Genomic DNA, 19126 nt, shown 5'->3' on the forward strand with positions numbered 1-19126 from the left:
TCTTTGTCCAACGCGTTTTTCTCATAGCCCAGACTAGTGCGTGTCTGTCGCATCTGTTCCTAAATACCATCATAATGGATAAGTTTCATTCATCCATGCGCAAAAGGCTGTACAGCTTGCCACAAAACATTGGTCAAAAAGGCTCTGTATCTGTGATGGTTGACGACGGAGGAGAATACGGTGGTGGCGACAAGGACACCAAGAAGAAAAGTACCGGTATCAGGCTGAAGTATCTCCCTCCTCCTGGACCTTCATCCCCCACCAGCAGTTGGAAGAGCAACGGGGACCGGGACCCCAAGAGCGGAACCGCCGGAGACTTGGAAACGGACGTTGCCATCAAGACCAACTTGAATGGGGACTGTCGTCTGGTCAGAGGTCGCCTTTCCTCCATCACTGGCCGAAACACTCTTGGGTCAGATCCAGCTGAGCAGCGGAGGCTGATCTCCGAGGCAGACACCGGTGCTAATGAAGAGAGTTACCCCGGAGGGGGCGAGCTGGGAGAGCAGGGTTCCGGCGGTCGCAGTGCTAGTGCACATCGCCGATCGTCCGTCTTCGATCAGTCCACTTTCATCAAGTTAGAAGGAACCGAACCGATCATGTCAGACGAAGCAGAGCAGTTGTACCGGGCGGGCTTCATGCACCGGCAGTTCGGGGCGATGCTTCAACCGGGAGTCAACAAGTTCTCTCTGAGAATGTTGGGGAGCGAGAGGGCCGTGGAACACGAAAGGGAACGCGTCAAGTCTGCAGGATTTTGGATCATTCACCCATACAGTGATTTTAGGTAATTATTGTTCAGAGGATCTTTAGCAGTCATTAATTAGGTTAGTGAATAGTTTGACTGAAACCAGACAAGTGTCTGATTAGACAAGTTAAAGGCCTCTCATAGTTTTCACACCCTCTCCGATTCATTGTTGTGATAATAGCCTAGCATAGTTTACTAGCTCACCAAGTTCAGCTTTCCCAGTAGCATATGAAGAAAAGTTTGTGGTCACCCTTGGAGTTATCTTCACAGGGTACAGTGTCCAAAGCTAGGCTGTTTGAGATGGTGTCAGTGTAACAGTATAATTTTAGACCGTGCCCTCGCCCATACCCGGGCGCGAACCAGGGACCCTCTGCACACATCGACAACATGAAACCAATATAAGTCAAGGCTCTTTCTGTTTTTTAAAAAATTTAAACTCAATGCTGTTGGGTCTTGTCTGAAGTAAAGCTCAAACAGAGATGCCAGTTCAATTTAAATACCGTTTTTAGATTTGACTACTGGCATGCATATTCATATCCAACTAATACTGCTGGTACTGATCTTTTAGGCTCAGTTTGTTTTGACTCAATATGGCTATGTCTGTGTGTGTGTACACATGTGTGCTCAGAGAGAAAGAGATCCTGTCCCACAACTATTTATTTCATACCACCAACACAAACAAGGGCATTCATTCCATCATGCCATCTGTTCATCACCACACACATAAAATGTTTTTTTTTCCTCCGTATCATTTTAACCTTGAGTTCTCTCTCTGCTGTCATCAACAGGACATGTCCACCGTCCTGGCATGTTGGGACTTATCCTCCAATCCTGATGTGTTACAGTGTCCCCCCCCCCCCTTGCCCCCCCCACACACTCATCTGAATTACATTTAGTGAGGCCATGGGATTACAGAAAGAGAGAGAGAGAGTGTGCAGCAGGCCAGACCGCTATGAGCTAGGTCAGGGCTTTTTGAAATGGGGTAATTAAAGTAACATGACCATTCAAGATATTAGAAGCACACATCAGGCAGGATTATGACCTCACAATTAGGTTAATGCGGGGTGTGTGTGGTGGGGGGGGGGGGGGGGGGGGGGGGGACAGGGGAAGGTAGGGGGAGAGAGAAGGTGGGGAGGACAGGGGAAAGAGGAGGAGGGGATGGGGGAGGACAGGGGAAGGTAGGGGGGGAGAGGAGGAAGGGGGGAATGGGGGAGGAAGGGGAAAGATGAGGAGGGGGGAGAGAGGAGAGAGGAGGAGGGGAGGACAGAGGAAGGTGGGGGGAGGGAGGGGAGGTCAGAGGAAGGTGGGGGTAGAGAGGAGGGGAGGACAGAGGAAGGTGAGAGGAGGAGGGGAGGACAGAGGAAGGTGGGGGAGAGAGGAGGAGGGGAGGACAGAGGAAGGTGGGGGGAGAGAGGAGGAGGGGAGGACAGAGGAAGGTGGGAGGAGGGGAGGACAGAGGAAGGTGAGGGGAGAGAGGAGGAGGGGAGGACAGAGGAAGGTGGGGGGAGGGAGGGGAGGTCAGAGGAAGGTGGGGGTAGAGAGGAGGAGGGGAGGACAGAGGAAGGTGAGAGGAGGAGGGGAGGACAGAGGAAGGTGGGGGAGAGAGGAGGAGGGGAGGACAGAGGAAGGTGGGGGGAGAGAGGAGGAGGGGAGGACAGAGGAAGGTGGGAGGACAGAGGAAGGTGGGGGAGAGAGGAGTAGGGGAGGACAGAGGAAGGTGGGAGGAGGGGAGGACAGAGGAAGGTGAGGGGAGAGAGGACGAGGGGAGGACAGAGGAAGGTGGGAGGACAGAGGAAGGTGGGGGAGAGAGGAGTAGGGGAGGACAGAGGAAGGTGGGGGAGAGAGGAGGGGAGGACAGAGGAAGGTGGGAGGAGGGGAGGACAGAGGAAGGTGAGGAAAGAGAGAGGAGGAGGGGAGGACAGAGGAAGGAGAGAGGAGGAGGGGAGGACAGAGGAAGGTGGGGGAGAGAGGAGGAGGGGAGGACAGAGGAAGGTGGGGGGAGAGAGGAGGAGGGGATGGGGGAGGACAGGGGAAGGTAGGGGGGGAGAGGAGGAAGGGGGGAATGGGGGAGGAAGGGGAAAGATGAGGAGGGGGGAGAGAGGAGAGAGGAGGAGGGGAGGACAGAGGAAGGTGGGGGGAGGGAGGGGAGGTCAGAGGAAGGTGGGGGTAGAGAGGAGGGGAGGACAGAGGAAGGTGAGAGGAGGAGGGGAGGACAGAGGAAGGTGGGGGAGAGAGGAGGAGGGGAGGACAGAGGAAGGTGGGGGGAGAGAGGAGGAGGGGAGGACAGAGGAAGGTGGGAGGAGGGGAGGACAGAGGAAGGTGAGGGGAGAGAGGAGGAGGGGAGGACAGAGGAAGGTGGGGGGAGGGAGGGGAGGTCAGAGGAAGGTGGGGGTAGAGAGGAGGAGGGGAGGACAGAGGAAGGTGAGAGGAGGAGGGGAGGACAGAGGAAGGTGGGGGAGAGAGGAGGAGGGGAGGACAGAGGAAGGTGGGGGGAGAGAGGAGGAGGGGAGGACAGAGGAAGGTGGGAGGACAGAGGAAGGTGGGGGAGAGAGGAGTAGGGGAGGACAGAGGAAGGTGGGAGGAGGGGAGGACAGAGGAAGGTGAGGGGAGAGAGGACGAGGGGAGGACAGAGGAAGGTGGGAGGACAGAGGAAGGTGGGGGAGAGAGGAGTAGGGGAGGACAGAGGAAGGTGGGGGAGAGAGGAGGGGAGGACAGAGGAAGGTGGGAGGAGGGGAGGACAGAGGAAGGTGAGGAAAGAGAGAGGAGGAGGGGAGGACAGAGGAAGGAGAGAGGAGGAGGGGAGGACAGAGGAAGGTGGGGGAGAGAGGAGGAGGGGAGGACAGAGGAAGGTGGGGGGAGAGAGGAGGAGGGGAGGACAGAGGAAGGTGGGGGGAGAGAGGAGGAGGGGAGGACAGAGGGAGGTTACCAGTGTTTTCTCAGGTGGAAGAGTAGTTAGTAACAGTGGTGATGAAGTTACATGTATATGAGCACAAGTTGTTTCTGTAACTATACTGTGACGATAATCTAAAAAAACGTTTTGAAATACTGATTTTGGGAACTGTCTTAATGTTACTAGGGAACTGTCTTAATGTTACTAGGGAACTGTCTTAATGTTACTAGGAAACTGTCTTAATGTTACTAGGAAACTGTCTTAATGTTACTAGGAAACTGTCTTAATGTTACTAGGAAACTGTCTTAATGTTACTAGGGAAGCGGATCCCGTTACCGGGCTCTAAATCGACAACATCCGGTGAAGCTGGAGCGATGCCAAATTCAAATGACAAAATCGTAATACTAAACATTCATGCAAATACGAGTGTCTTACATCGTTTAAAAGCTTAACTTCTTGTTAATCCAACCGCATTGTCATATTTCAAAAAGGCTTTAAGGCGAAAGCATACCATGCGATTATCTAAGGACAGTGCCCCACACCAAAATACTTTTCAAACCCAGCACAGGTGTCACAATATCCCAAATAGCGATAAAATAAATCACTTACATTTGAAGATCTGTTTGCAATCCCAAAGGTCCCAGCTACACAACAAATGGTCGTTTTGTTCAATAAAGTCCTTCTTTATATCCCAAAAATGTCTGTTTAGTTGGCACGCTTGATTCAGTAATCCACTCTTTCAACATGCATACAAACGAATCCAAAAAGTTACCATTAAAGTTTGTCCAAACAAGTCAAACGATGTTTCTAATGAATCGTCAGGTACTCTAATATCTAAATAAACGATACAATTTAAGATGGAGAATAGTATGTTCAACAGGGAAGATAAATAACGAAGAGTGCGCACCTCATTCACGCGCCAACAAGACTACTTTTCTAATGAGAGACATCTTGGAAAAACTACAAATACTAGGTCATTTTTGAAAAAACAAGCCTGAAACCATTTCTAAAGACTCTTGATATCTAGTGGAAGCCATAGGATCTGCAATCTGGGAGGAATTCCTTTGAATATCCCATGGACAAGCATTGAAATGGACTGTGACCTCAAACATTTTTTTTCAGATTTTCCTCGGGTTTTCACCTGCCATATCAGTTCTGTTATACTCACAGACATTATTTTAACAGTTGTAAAAACTTCAGAGTGTTTTCTATCCAATGCTACCAATAATATGCATATCCTAGCTTCTGGGCCTGAGTAACAGGCAATTTACTTTGGGCACGTCACTCATCCGAACTTCTGAACACTGCCCCCTAGCCCTAAGAGGTTTTAATGTCACTGGAGATTTGCATCTTTCCCTTTCAAGTTGATTCAATACGTATACATGGGCTCCCCGTACCATACATCAACGATACGTTTTCATTTGAAACGGATCTATGCGATTCGGTTCGTTGCACTAACATTCGTTACATAAACACGTACATTTTCTAAATTAAAAATCTGCAGCTGATAGAGCTCATGAGCTGGGCCTGTCTGAGCTGGATCAGTCTGAGGTGACTTCTGTGTGTGTGTGTGTGTGTGTGTGTGTATTACTCTAATCGGTTCTCACATTTCTCACCTACCAAGTGGAAGGAACAGTAACCGTATGTTTGTACCATTGGCCATAGCCCCGGTCAGTACACCCATATTCACTGTCTTTATCATTGGATCAGTCCCTCTGGAATATGTTTTATCTTTGGGGGGGGGGGGGGGGGGGGAGAATAATTTCCTTGCCCAGGCTAGATGGACGTCATATTGTACAATTTCTGTCTCCCCTTCATGGCTTCACTGTTGCATTCAAGACAAGGTCGTTTTTACTAGGTTACTAATTTGTGTCGTATTAAAAAAGATGTTGCTTATGTCTCAAAGTACAGAAACCCAGCCTAAAACCCCAAAACAGCAAGCAATGCAGGTGTAGAAGCACGGTGGCTAGGAAAAACTCCCTAGAAAGGCCAAAAACCTAGGAAGAAACCTAGAGAGGAACCAGGCTATGAGGGGGTGGCCAGTCCTCTTCTGGCTGTGCCGGGTGGAGATTATAACAGAACATGGCCAAGATGTTCAAATGTTCATAAATGACCAGCATGGTAAAATAATAGCACTCACAGTGAACAGGCCAGGGTTCCATAGCTGCAGGCAGAACAGTTGAAACTGGAGCAGCAGCACAGCCAGGTGGACTGGGGACAGCAAGGAGTCATCATGCCAGATAGTCCCGAGGCATGGTCCTAGGGCTCAGGTCCTCTGAAAGAGAGAGAGAAAGAAAGAGAGAATTAGAGCATACTTAAATTCACACCAGGACACTGAATAAGACAGGAGAAGTACTCCACATACAACAGACTGACCCTAGCCCCTCGACACTTAAACTACTGCAGCATGAATACTGGAGGCTGAGACTGGAGGGGTCAGGAGACACTGAGGACCCATCCGATGATTAGGCCTACTCTATGTCACTATGTCTCTGATTAGGCCTACTCTATGTCACTACTTATCTGAGTAGGCCTACTCTATGTCACTACGTCTCTGATTAGGCCTACTCTATGTCACTACTTATCTGATTAGGCCTACTCTATGTCACTACTTATCTGAGTAGGCCTACTCTATGTCACTACGTCTCTGATTAGGCCTACTCTATGTCACTACTTATCTGATTAGGCCTACTCTATGTCACTACTTATCTGATTAGGCCTACTCTATGTCACTATGTCTCTGATTAGGCCTACTCTATGTCACTACTTATCTGATTAGGCCTACTCTATGTCACTATTTCGCTGATTAGGCCTACTCTATGTCACTACGTCTCTGATTAGGCCTACTCTATGTCACTACTTATCTGATTAGGCCTACTCTATGTCACTACTTATCTGAGTAGGCCTACTCTATGTCACTACGTCTCTGATTAGGCCTACTCTATGTCACTACTTATCTGATTAGGCCTACTCTATGTCACTACTTATCTGATTAGGCCTACTCTATGTCACTATGTCTCTGATTAGGCCTACTCTATGTCACTACTTATCTGATTAGGCCTACTCTATGTCACTACTTATCTGATTAGGCCTACTCTATGTCACTACTTATCTGATTAGGCCTACTCTATGTCACTATGTCTCTGATTAGGCCTACTCTATGTCACTACTTATCTGATTAGGCCTACTCTCTGTCACTACGTCTCTGATTAGTTTATTATGGATCCCCGTTAGTTCCTGCCAAGGCAGCAGCTACTCTTCCTGGGGTTTATTATGGATCCTCGTTACTTCCTGCCAAGGCAGCAGCTACTCTTCCTGGGGTTTATTATGGATCCCCATTAGTTCCTGCCAAGGCAGCAGCTACTCTTCCTGGGGTTTATTATGGATCCCCGTTAGTTCCTGCCAAGGCAGCAGCTATTCTTCCTGGGGTTTATTATGGATCCTCGTTACTTCCTGCCAAGGCAGCAGCTACTCTTCCTGGGGTTTATTATGGATCCCCATTAGTTCCTGCCAAGGCAGCAGCTACTCTTCCTGGGGTTTATTATGGATCCCCGTTAGTTCCTGCCAAGGCAGCAGCTACTCTTCCTGGGGTTTATTATGTATCCCCATTAGTTCCTGCCAAGGCAGCAGCTACTCTTCCTGGGGTTTATTATGGATCCCCGTTAGTTCCCGCCAAGGCAGCAGCTACTCTTCCTGGGGTTTATTATGGATCCCCGTTAGTTCCTGCCAAGGCAGCAGCTACTCTTCCTGGGGTTTATTATGTATCCCCATTAGTTCCTGCCAAGGCAGCAGCTACTCTTCCTGGGGTTTATTATGGATCCCCGTTAGTTCCTGCCAAGGCAGCAGCTACTCTTCCTGGGGTTTATTATGGATCCCCGTTAGTTCCTGCCAAGGCAGCAGCTACTCTTCCTGGGGTTTATTATGGATCCCCGTTAGTTCCTGCCAAGGCAGCAGCTACTCTTCCTGGGGTTTATTATGGATCCCCGTTAGTTCCTGCCAAGGCAGCAGCTACTCTTCCTGGGGTTTATTATGGATCCCCGTTAGTTCCTGCCAAGGCAGCAGCTACTCTTCCTGGGGTTTATTATGTATCCCCATTAGTTCCCGCCAAGGCAGCAGCTACTCTTCCTGGGGTTTATTATGGATCCCCGTTAGTTCCTGCCAAGGCAGCAGCTACTCTTCCTGGGGTTTATTATGTATCCCCATTAGTTCCTGCCAAGGCAGCAGCTACTCTTCCTGGGGTTTATGATGGATCCCCGTTAGTTCCTGCCAAGGCAGCAGCTACTCTTCCTGGGGTTTATTATGGATCCCCGTTAGTTCCTGCCAAGGCAGCAGCTACTCTTCCTGGGGTTTATTATGGATCCCCGTTAGTTCCTGCCAAGACAGCAGCTACTCTTCCTGCGGTTTATGATGTATCCCCATTAGTTCCTGCCAAGGCAGCAGCTACTCTTCCTGGGGTTTATTATGGATCCCCGTTAGTTCCTGCCAAGGCAGCAGCTACTCTTCCTGGGGTTTATTATGGATCCCCGTTAGTTCCTGCCAAGGCAGCAGCTACTCTTCCTGGGGTTTATTATGGATCCCCGTTAGTTCCTGCCAAGGCAGCAGCTACTCTTCCTGGGGTCCCAAACATATTGAGGCAGTTACATCAGATATAAAACAAAAGATAAAACATAATATAATTATTATTATTATTATAATCATTATAAAAACATTATTACATATCTACAACACAACATGTATAGTACCACCAGTGGTATAAAGTACTTTAGTTAAAATAGTAGTTTTTCAGGGTATCTGTACTTTACTATTTATATTGTTTTACTACTTTACTTCACTACATTCCTAAAAAAACATATCGTACTTTTTACTCCATACATTTTCCCCTGACACACAAAAGTACTTGTTCCATTTTTGAGGAACAGGAAAATGGTCTAATTCACACACACACACACCGACTGCCTGATCTGGCAGACTCACTAAACACATGCTTCCTTTATAAATGATGTCGGAGTGTTGGGGTCCTGGCTATCAGTAAATACATTTAAAAAAACAAGAAAAAATAATCCCGTCTGGTTTGCTTAGTTTTAGACATTTTGAAATGATTTATACTTTTACTCTTGTAAAAGTATATTTTTTTGCAGTTACATTTAATGTTGATAATTAAGTATATTTAAACTCAAATACTTTTAGACTTTTACTCAAGTAATATTTTACTGGGTGACTTTCACTTTTACTTGAGTCATTTTCTATTAAGGTATCTTTACTTTTACTACAGCATGACAATTGGGTACTTTTTCCACCACTGAGTACCACCATACAACAATATTACAATGTACCTGGTTGTGTAGAGTGTGTGTGCGTGTGTGTGTGTGTGTGTCTGTGTGTGTGCGTGTGTGTGTGTGTGTGTGTGTGTGTGTGTGTGTGTGTGTGTGTGTGTGTGTGTGTGTGTGTGTGTGTGTGTGTGTGTGTGTGTGTGTGTGTGTGTCTCTTCACAGCATTGTTCCATAAAGTGTAGATTTTTAAATCTGATTCTACTGCTTGCATGAGTTACTTGATATGAAATCATTCCATGTAGTCATGGCTCTATGTAGTACTGTGGAATAGAGTTCCATGTAGTCATGGCTCTATGTAGTACTGTGGAATAGAGTTCCTTGTGGTCATGGCTCTATGTAGTACTGTGGAATAGAGTTCCATGTAGTCATGGCTCTATGTAGTACTGTGGAATAGAGTTCCATGTAGTCATGGCTCTATGTAGTACTGTGGAATAGAGTTCCATGTAGTCATGGCTCTATGTAGTACTGTGGAATAGAGTTCCATGTAGTCATGGCTCTATGTAGTACTGTGGAATAGAGTTCCATGTAGTCATGGCTCTATGTAGTACTGTGGAATAGAGTTCCTTGTGGTCATGGCTCTATGTAGTACTGTGGAATAGAGTTCCATGTAGTCATGGCTCTATGTAGTACTGTGGAATAGAGTTCCATGTAGTCATGGCTCTATGTAGTACTGTGGAATAGAGTTCCATGTAGTCATGGCTCTATGTAGTACTGTGGAATAGAGTTCCATGTAGTCATGGCTCTATGTAGTACTGTAGAATAGAGTTCCATGTAGTCATGGCTCTATGTAGTACTGTGGAATAGAGTTCCATGTAGTCATGTCTCTATGTAGTACTGGGTGCCTCCCGTAGTCTGTTCTAGACTTGGGGACTGTGAAGAGACCTCTGGTGACATGTCTTGTGGGGTATGCATGGGTGTCTTAGCTGTGTGCCAGTAGTTTAAACAGACAGCTCGGTGCATTCAGCATACACTACATTACCAAAAGTATGTGGACACCTGCTCGTCAAACATCTCATTCCATTTGCTGCTATAACAGCCTCCACTCTTCTGGGAAGGCTTTCCACTAGATGTTGGAACATTGCTGCTATAACAGCCTCCACTCTTCTGGGAAGGCTTTCCACTAGATGTTGGAACATTGCTGCAGGGACTTGCTTCCATTTAGCCACGAGCATTAGTGAGGTCGGGCAGTGATTTTGGTCGATTAGGCCTGGCTATTCATTCCAAAGGTGTTCGATGGGGTTGAGGTCAGTGCTCTGTGCAGGCCAGTTCTTCCACACCGATCTCAACAAACCATTTCTGTATGGACGTCGCTTCGTGCACAGGGTCATTGTCATGCCGAAACAGGAAAGGACCTTCCCCAAAGTTGCCACAAAGTTGGAAGCAAGGAATCATCTAGAATGTCATTGTATGCTGTAGCATTAAGATTTCCATTCACCCAAACTATCTGTAAGGGCCTAGAATGAACCATGAAAAACAACCCCAGACCATTATTCCTCCTCTACAAAACTTTACAGTTGGCAAATGCCGGGGTCGGGTTGACCCCTCTGTTGTTTTTCAAATCCCAGATTTTCCCTTTAATGCTAATTGCTCAAACATCTGGCTGGTGAGGGCGTGCTCCTGGAGAGGACATGGATTCCCAAGAGATAACGCAGGGATTTATCCACCAGAGGAGGGAAGAGCAATTAGGATCAGTGTGTCACAGCACTGCAGAGAGAGAGAGAGAGAGGGCAGAGAGAGATAGAGAGAAAGAAAGAGAGGGGGGTTTAGGGACAGAGATAGGGGGAGGGGGGGTTAGGGACAGAGATAGAGAGAGGGGGGGGTTAGGGACAGAGAGAGAGTGAGAGAGAGAGGGGGGGGGGGTTTGGGACAGAGAGAGCGGGACAGAGTGTTAGGGACACAGAGAGAGAGAGAGAGAGAGAGAGCGAGAGAGGGGGGTTAGGAACAGAAAGAGAGGGAGAACAGAAAGAAACAGAAAGTTAGGAACAGAAAGAGAGAGAGAGAGAGGGGTTATAGACAGAGGAAGAGGGAGAAAGAGAAACAGGCAACAGGCAAAAGAGCAGAGAGAGGGACAGATAGAGAGGGGTAGAGAGTGGGGAAAAGGCAGAAAGAGAGAGAGATGGGCAGAGAGAGAAAAAGGAACAGAGGGAGAGGCAGAGAGAGAAAGGGACAAAGAGAGAAAGAGCGAGAGAGAGAGAGAGAGAGAGGGGGACAGAGAGCGAGGGTGAGGCAGAGAAAGAGATAGACAGTGAGAAAAGGGAACAGAGAGAGAAAGAGAGAGGCAGGGAGAGAGAGAGAAAGAGAGACGCAGAGACAGAAGGAGAGACAGAGAGAGAGGGGGACAGAGAGATAGAGGGACAGAGAGATATAGAGGGACAGAGAGCGAGGGTGAGGCAGAGATAGAGGAAGAGAAAGAGATGGACAGTGAGAAAAAGAGACAGAGAGAGCAAGAGAGAGGGACAGAGAGAGAGAGAGGGCAGAAAGAGAGAGAGGGACAGAGAGAGAGAGAGAGGGGGACAGAGAGAGAGAGTGACAGAGAGAGAGAGAGGGCAGAGAGAGAGAGAGACTCAGTGAGCTGTAAACTGTCTGTGGTACTGTCAATATATTACTATAGAATCAATTACATTCTCCTTCTCCCCCTCACCAGTCTCCTCACTGTCTTCTTCTCTTTCACTATGTAACAAATACATTCATCTGATCAGAGACTGGGGATTTAGACTGGTGGTGACTGTAGAAAGATGATCAGAGACTGGGGATTTAGACTGGTGCTGACTGTAGAAAGAGGATCAGAGACTGAGGATTTAGACTGGTGGTGACTGTAGAAAGAGGACCAGGGACTGGGGATTTAGACTGGTGGTGACTATAGAAAAAGGATCAGGGACTCTGGATTTAGACTGGTGGTGACTATAGCAAGATGATCAGAGACTGGGGATTTAGACTGGTGCTGACTGTAGAAAGAGGATCATAGACGGGATTTAGACTGGTGGTGACTGTAGAAAGAGGATCAGAGACTGGGGATTTAGACTGGTGGTGACTATAGAAAGATGATCAGAGACTGGGGATTTAGACTGGTGGTGACTGTAGAAAGATGATCAGAGACTGGGCATTTAGACTAGTGCTGACTGTAGAAAGATGATCAGAGACTGAGGATTTAGACTGATGGTGACTGTAGAAAGATGATCAGAGACTGGGATTTAGACTGGTGGTGACTGTAGAAAGATGATCAGAGACTGAGGATTTAGACTGGTGGTGACTGTAGAAAGATGATCAGAGACTGGGGATTTAGACTGGTGGTGACTAGAAAGATGATCAGACTGGTGGTGACTGTAGAAAGAGGATCAGAGACTGGGGATTTAGACTGGTGGTGACTGTAGAAAGATGATCAGAGACTGAGGATTTAGACTGGTGGTGACTATAGAAAGAGGATCAGAGACTGGGGATTTAGACTGGTGCTGACTGTAGAAAGATGATCAGAGACTGGGGATTTAGACTGGTGGTGACTGTAGAAAGAGGATCAGAGACTGGGGATTTAGACTGGCGCTGACTGTAGAAAGAGGATCAGAGACTGAGGATTTAGACTGGTGGTGACTGTAGAAAGAGGACCAGGGACTGGGGATTTAGACTGGTGGTGACTGTAGAAAGATGATCAGAGACTGAGGATTTAGACTGGTGGTGACTATAGAAAAAGGATCAGGGACTCGGGATTTAGACTGGTGGTGACTATAGCAAGATGATCAGAGACTGGGGATTTAGACTGGTGCTGACTGTAGAAAGAGGATCATAGACGGGATTTAGACTGGTGGTGACTGTAGAAAGAGGATCAGAGACTGGGGATTTAGACTGGTGGTGACTATAGAAAGACGATCAGAGACTGGGGATTTAGACTGGTGGTGACTGTAGAAAGATGATCAGAGACTGGGGATTTAGACTGGTGCTGACTGTAGAAAGATGATCAGAGACTGGGGATTTAGACTGGTGGTGACTGTAGAAAGATGATCAGAGACTGAGGATTTAGACTGGTGGTGACTGTAGAAAGATGATCAGAGACTGGGGATTTAGACTGGTGGTGACTAGAAAGATGATCAGAGACTGGGGATTTAGACTGGTGGTGACTGTAGAAAGATGATCAGAGACTGGGGATTTAGACTGGTGGTGACTAGAAAGATGATCAGACTGGTGGTGACTGTAGAAAGAGGATCAGAGACTGGGGATTTAGACTGGTGGTGACTGTAGAAAGATGATCAGAGACTGGGGATTTAGACTGGTGGTGACTATAGAAAGAGGATCAGAGACTGGGGATTTAGACTGGTGCTGACTGTAGAAAGATGTTTCTATTTAAATTATTTGCAGATTTACTCAAAACTATTTAAAATTCTAAAGTCTGAGGTGAAAACATTTATATGGCTGAACAGTCTAGCATAAAGGCTATGTGCAAAGTTGCACCCCTGCAGACTTGCTGTGTTTATCTGAAGGAAGGGATTCAGCACCATTGGAATGGAAAGCGACGGTGTGACACAGTGAGTCTGGCGGTCGCTGTCCACCGTCATGTGGTGCTGAAGTTCGGTATTCTGATTCCGTCACTGTCCACATCAGTAGTGTTGACTTTCCAGTCACCACTATTAAAACGTAGTCTATTTTAGCCACGTGGATTATTATGAATGAATGAATGCATACGTTAATCATGTTTTCATGACCAGTGATCATCAGCATTTGAAGGGTAGATCCTATTTAGAAGATATATTCTGCTCGTACGCTGGGGTACAACCTATAGGAGGTGGAAGCTGAACGTGGGTTAATACATGCATCCTCATAGGTCAGGTTCAGAATATCTCTCTCTCTATCTCTGTCTCTCTGTCTCTCAATTCAATCTCTCTCTCAATTCAATCTCTCTTTCACTCAATTCAATCTCTCTCTCTCTCTCAATTCAATCTCTCTCTCTATCTCTCTCTCTGTCTCTCAATTCAATCTCTCTCTCAATTCAATCTCTCTCTCTCTCAATTCAATCTCTCTTTCTCTCAATTCAATCTCTCTCTCTATCTCTCTCTCTGTCTCTCAATTCAATCTCTCTCTCTCTCAATTCAATTTCTCTCTCTCTCAATTCTATCTCTCTCTCTCTATCTCTCTGTCTCTCTGTCTCTCTCTGTCTCTCTGTCTCTCAATTAAATTCAATCTCTCTCTCAATTCAATCTCTCTTTCTCTCAATTCAATCTCTCTCTCTCAATTCAATCTCTCTTTCTCTCAATTCAATCTCTCTCTCTCTCAATTCAATCTCTCTTTCTCTCAATTCAATCACTCTATCTCTCAATTCAATCTCTCTCTCTCAATTAAATCTCTCTCTCTCTCTTTCAATTCAATCTCTCTCTGTCTCTCTGGCTCTCAATTAAATCTCTCTCAATTGAATAACTCTTTCTCTCAATTCAATCTCTATCTCTCTCTCGCTCTCTCTCTCTCTCTCTCTCTCTCTCTCTCTCTCTCTCTCTCTCTCTCTCTCGCTCTCTCTCTCTCTCAATTCAATTCAATTCAATTAAATTCAATTCAAGGGCTTTATTGGCATGGGAAACGTGTTAACATTGCCAAAGCAAGTAAGGTAGATAATATAGCAAGTGAGGTAGCAAGTGAGGTAGATAATATATAAATCTCGCTCTCTCTTTCAATTCAATCTCTCTCTCTCAATTCAATCTCTGTCTCTCAATTCAATCTCTCTGTCTCTCAATTCAATCTCTCTGTCTCTCAATTCAATCACTCTGTCTCTCAATTCAATCTCTCTCTCTCTCTCTCTCTCTCTCTCTCTCAATTCAATCTCTCTCTCTCTCATCCATACTGTGGTGAGGGTGTATCGTCTTCCAGCTACATTGATTTTAGGTGAATTACAGCACAAGAAGGGCGCACTAGCGACTCTTGCGGCGGGCGGGGTGCAGTGCACGCTGACACGGTCGCCAGGTGTACGTTGTTTCCTCCTCCTACACATTGGTGCGGGCTGGTTTCCGGGTTAAGTGGGCATTGTGTCAAGAAGCAGTGCGGCTTGGTTGGGTTGTGTTTCGGAGGACGCATGGCTCTCGACCTTCGCCTCTCCCAAGTCCCTACGGGAAATTGGGAAGAAAAGGGATAAAAAAAATCTAATGTAAAATAATTACAACACAAGAATGGACTGGAATACACAACAAACACACATGCGCACGCACACACAGACACACACAGCAAACACATCACATGGTGCATACCTCTGTGTTTTGTTCTGCTCTCTTCAGTTACACATGTTCCTCCTGAGTAATTTGCTACTCTTCTAACTAGAGGTCGACCGATTATTCAGAATGGCCGATTAATTAGGGCCGATTTCAAGTTTTCGTAACAATTTTTTTATTATTATTTATTTGTTACACCTTTTATTCAACCTTTATTTAACTAGGAAAGTCAGTTAAGAACAAATTCTTATTTTCAATGACGGCCTAGGAACGGTGGGTTAACTGCCTAGTTCAGGGGCAGAACGACAGATTTGTACCTTGTCAACCTCGGGGATTCAATCTTGCAACCTTAACTAGTCCAACGCAATAACGACCTGCCTCTCTCTCGTTGCTTCTCCACAAGGAGATTGTCTGTTACGCGAATGCAGTAAGCCAAGGTAAGTTGCTAGCTAGCATTAAACTTATCTTATAAAAAACAATCAATCAATCATAATCTCTAGTTAACTACACATGGTTGATGATATTACTAGTTTATCTAGCGTTGCATATAATCGATGCGGTGCGTATCGTTGCTCCAATGTGTACCTAACCATAAACATCAATGCCTTTCTTAAAATCAATACACAGAAGTATACATTTTTAAACCTGCATATTTAGCTAAAAGAAATCCAGGTTAGCAGGCGATATTAACCAGGTGAAATTGTGTCACTTCTCTTGCGTTCATTGCACGCAGAGTCAGTGTATATGCAACAGTTTGGGCCGCCTAATTTGCCATAATTTTACATAATTATGACATAACATTGAAGGTTGTACAATGTAACAGGAATATTTAGACTTATGGATGCCACCCGTTAGATAAAATACAGAACGGTTCCGTATTTCACTGAAAGAATAAACGTCTTGTTTTCGAGATGATAGTTTCCGGATTGGACCATATTAATGACCTAAGGCTCGTATTTCTGTGTGTTATGTTATAATTAAGTCTATGATTTGATAGAGCAGTCTGACTGAGCGGTGGTAGGCAGCAGCAGGCTCGTAAGCATTCATTCAAACATCACTTTTGTGCGTTTTGCCAGGAGCTCTTCGTTGTGCATCAAGCATTGCGCTGTTTATGACTTCAAGCCTAACAACTCCCGAGATGAGGCTGGTGTAACCGAAGTGAAATGGCTAGCTAGTTAGCGGGGTGCGCGCTAATAGCGTTTCAAACGTCACTCGCTCTGAGACTTGGAGTGGTTGCTCCCCTTGCTCTGCATGGGTAACACTGCTTCGAGGGTGGCTTTTGTCGATGTGTTCCTGGTTCGAGCCCAGGTAGGAGCGAGGAGAGGGACGGAAGCTATACTGTTACACTGGCAATACTAAAGTGCCTATAAGAACATCCAATCATCAAAGGTATATGAAATACAAATGGTATAGAGAGAATTAGTCCTATATTAACTACAACCTAAAACTTCTTACCTGGGAATATTGAATACTCATGTTAAAAGGAACCACCAGCTTTCATATGTTCTCATGTTCTGAGCAAGGAACTGAAACGTTAGCTTTCTTACATAGCACATATTGCTCTTTTACTTTCTTCTCCAACACTTTGTTTTTGCATTATTTTAACCAAATTGAACATGTTTCATTATTTATTTGAGGCTAAATTTATTTTATTGATGTATTATATTAAGTTAAAATAATTGTTCATTCAGTATTGTTGTAATTGTCATTATTACAAATAAAAATAAAAATCGGCTGATTAATCGGTATCGGTAATCGCTTTTTTCTGTTTGGTTCCCCACTCTTCCTACCAGGTTCTAAGATCTGTTTGGTTCCCCACTCTTCCTACCAGGTTCTAAGATCTGTTTGGTTCCTCCCTGTTCTCTCTAGGTTCTAAGATCTGTTTGGTTCCTCCCTGTCCCTCCTAGGTTCTAAGATCTGTTTGGTTCCTCCCTGTTCTCTCTAGGTTCTAAGATCTGTTTGGTTCCTCCCTGTTCTCTCTAGGTTCTAAAATCTGTTTGGTTCCTCCCTGTCCCTCCTAGGTTCTAAGGTCTGTTTGGTTCCTCCCTGTTCCGACTAGGTTCTAAGGTCTGTTTGGTTCCTCCCTGTCCCTCCTAGGTTCTAAGATCTGTTTGGTTCCTCCCTGTCCCTCCTAGGTTCTAAGATCTGTTTGGTTCCTCCCTGTTCTCTCTAGGTTCTAAAATCTGTTTGGTTCCTCCCTGTCCCTCCTAGGTTCTAAGGTCTGTTTGGTTCCTCCCTGTTCTTACTAGGTTCTAAGGTCTGTTTGGTTCCTCCCTGGTCCTACTAGGTTCTAAGGTCTGTTTGGTTCCTCCCTGTTCCTACTAGGTTCTAAGGTCTGTTTGGTTCCTCCCTGTTCCTACTAGGTTCTAAGGTCTGTTTGGTTCCTCCCTGTTCCTACTAGGTTCTAAGGTCTGTTTGGTTCCTCCCTGTTCCTACTAGGTTCTAAGGTCTGTTTGGTTCCTCCCTGTTCCTCTCTCTAGGTTATTTTGTTAAAGCTGTTTGTGCTCTCCAGGTTCTACTGGGATCTGATAATGCTGTTCCTCATGGTGGGGAACCTCATCATCATCCCTGTGGGCATCACCTTCTTCAAGGACGAGCACACTCCCCCCTGGATCGTCTTCAACGTCATCTCAGACACCTTGTTCCTCATCGACCTCGTCCTCAACTTCCGGACGGGCATCGTCAAGGAGGACAACACCGAGATCATCCTGGACCCACAGACCATCAAGATCAAGTATCTGAAGAGCTGGTTCATGGTGGACTTCATCTCGTCCATACCAGTAGATTACATCTTCCTCATCGTGGAGACCAGGATCGACTCAGACTTCTACAAGACGGCCCGGGCGCTGAGGATCGTGCGGTTTACGAAGATCTTGAGTTTGTTGAGGCTCCTGAGGCTGTCCAGACTCATTAGATATATACACCAGTGGGAGGAGGTGAGGAGGAGGTGGGGAGGTGGAAGATAGGAGGAGGTAGGAGTTAGGGAGGTAGGGAGGTAGGAGGAGATAGGGAGGTAGGATGTAGGGAGAAAGGAGGAAGGAAGGTAGGCAGGTAGGAGGAGATAAGGAGGTAGGATGTAGGGAGAAAGGAGGAAGGGAGGTAGGAGGAGATAGGGAGGTAGGAGGAGATAGGGAGGTAGGATGTAGGGAGAAAGGAGGTAGGGAGGTAGGAGGTAGGAGGAGTTAGGATGTAGGGAGAAAGGAGGAAGGGAGAAAGGAGGTAGGGAGGTAGGAGGTAGGTAGGTAGGAGGAGATAGGAGTTAGGGAAGTAGGGAGGTAGGATGTAGGGAGAAAGGAGGTAGGGAGGTAGGATGTAGCAAGAAGGGAGGTAGGGAGGTAGGGGGTAGGAGGAGGTAGGATGTAGGGAGAAAGGAGGAAGGGAGGTAGGGAGGTAGGAGGAGATAGGGAGGTAGGAGGAGATAGGGATGTAGGGAGAAGGGAGGTAGGAGGAGATAGGGAGGTAGGATGTAGGGAGAAAGGAGGTAGGGAGGTAGGAGGTAGGAGGAGGTAGGATGTAGGGAGAAAGGAGGAAGGGAGGTAGGAGGAGATAGGGAGGTAGGATGTAGGGAGGTAGGATGTAGGGAGAAAGGAGGTAGGGAGGTAGGAGGTAGGTAGGTAGGAGGAGTTAGGGAAGTAGGGAGGTAGGATGTAGGGAGAAAGGAGGTAGGGAGGTAGGATGTAGCGAGAAGGGAGGTAGGAGGAGATAGGGAGGTAGGATGTAGGGAGAAAGGAGGTAGGGAGGTAGGAGGTAGGGAGGTAGGAGGAGGTAGGTAGGTAGGAGGAGATAGGAGTTAGGGAAGTAGGGAGGTATGATGTAGGGAGAAAGGAGGTAGAGAGGTAGGGAGGTAGGGAAGGAGAAGGTTGGGAGGTAGGTTAAAGGAGGTAGAGGGGTAGGGAGTAGGAAGAAGGAGATGGTTGGTGGTTAGTGAGGTAGTAGGTAGGGAGGTATTAGGTAGAGTAGGAGGAGGTAGGATGTAGGGAGGTGG

The 19126-nt window shown here is 46.5% G+C and overlaps 1 protein-coding gene across 1 annotated transcript in view; it reads left to right on the plus strand.

Moving 5' to 3' along the window:
- LOC110502529 (potassium/sodium hyperpolarization-activated cyclic nucleotide-gated channel 4-like) overlaps positions 1-19126 on the plus strand; it is a 40044-nt gene continuing 20918 nt past the window's right edge. The window contains exons 1-2 of the mRNA XM_021580609.3: positions 1-781; positions 17654-18077. Coding sequence (XP_021436284.3) covers positions 75-781; positions 17654-18077 — 1131 coding nt within the window. The 5' untranslated portion in view covers positions 1-74. The remainder of the gene's footprint in view (positions 782-17653; positions 18078-19126) is intronic.

The sequence above is a fragment of the Oncorhynchus mykiss genome, chromosome 2 (assembly GCF_057628025.1).
Source record: "Oncorhynchus mykiss isolate SJ-2025 chromosome 2, ASM5762802v1, whole genome shotgun sequence".
NCBI lineage: Eukaryota > Metazoa > Chordata > Actinopteri > Salmoniformes > Salmonidae > Oncorhynchus > Oncorhynchus mykiss.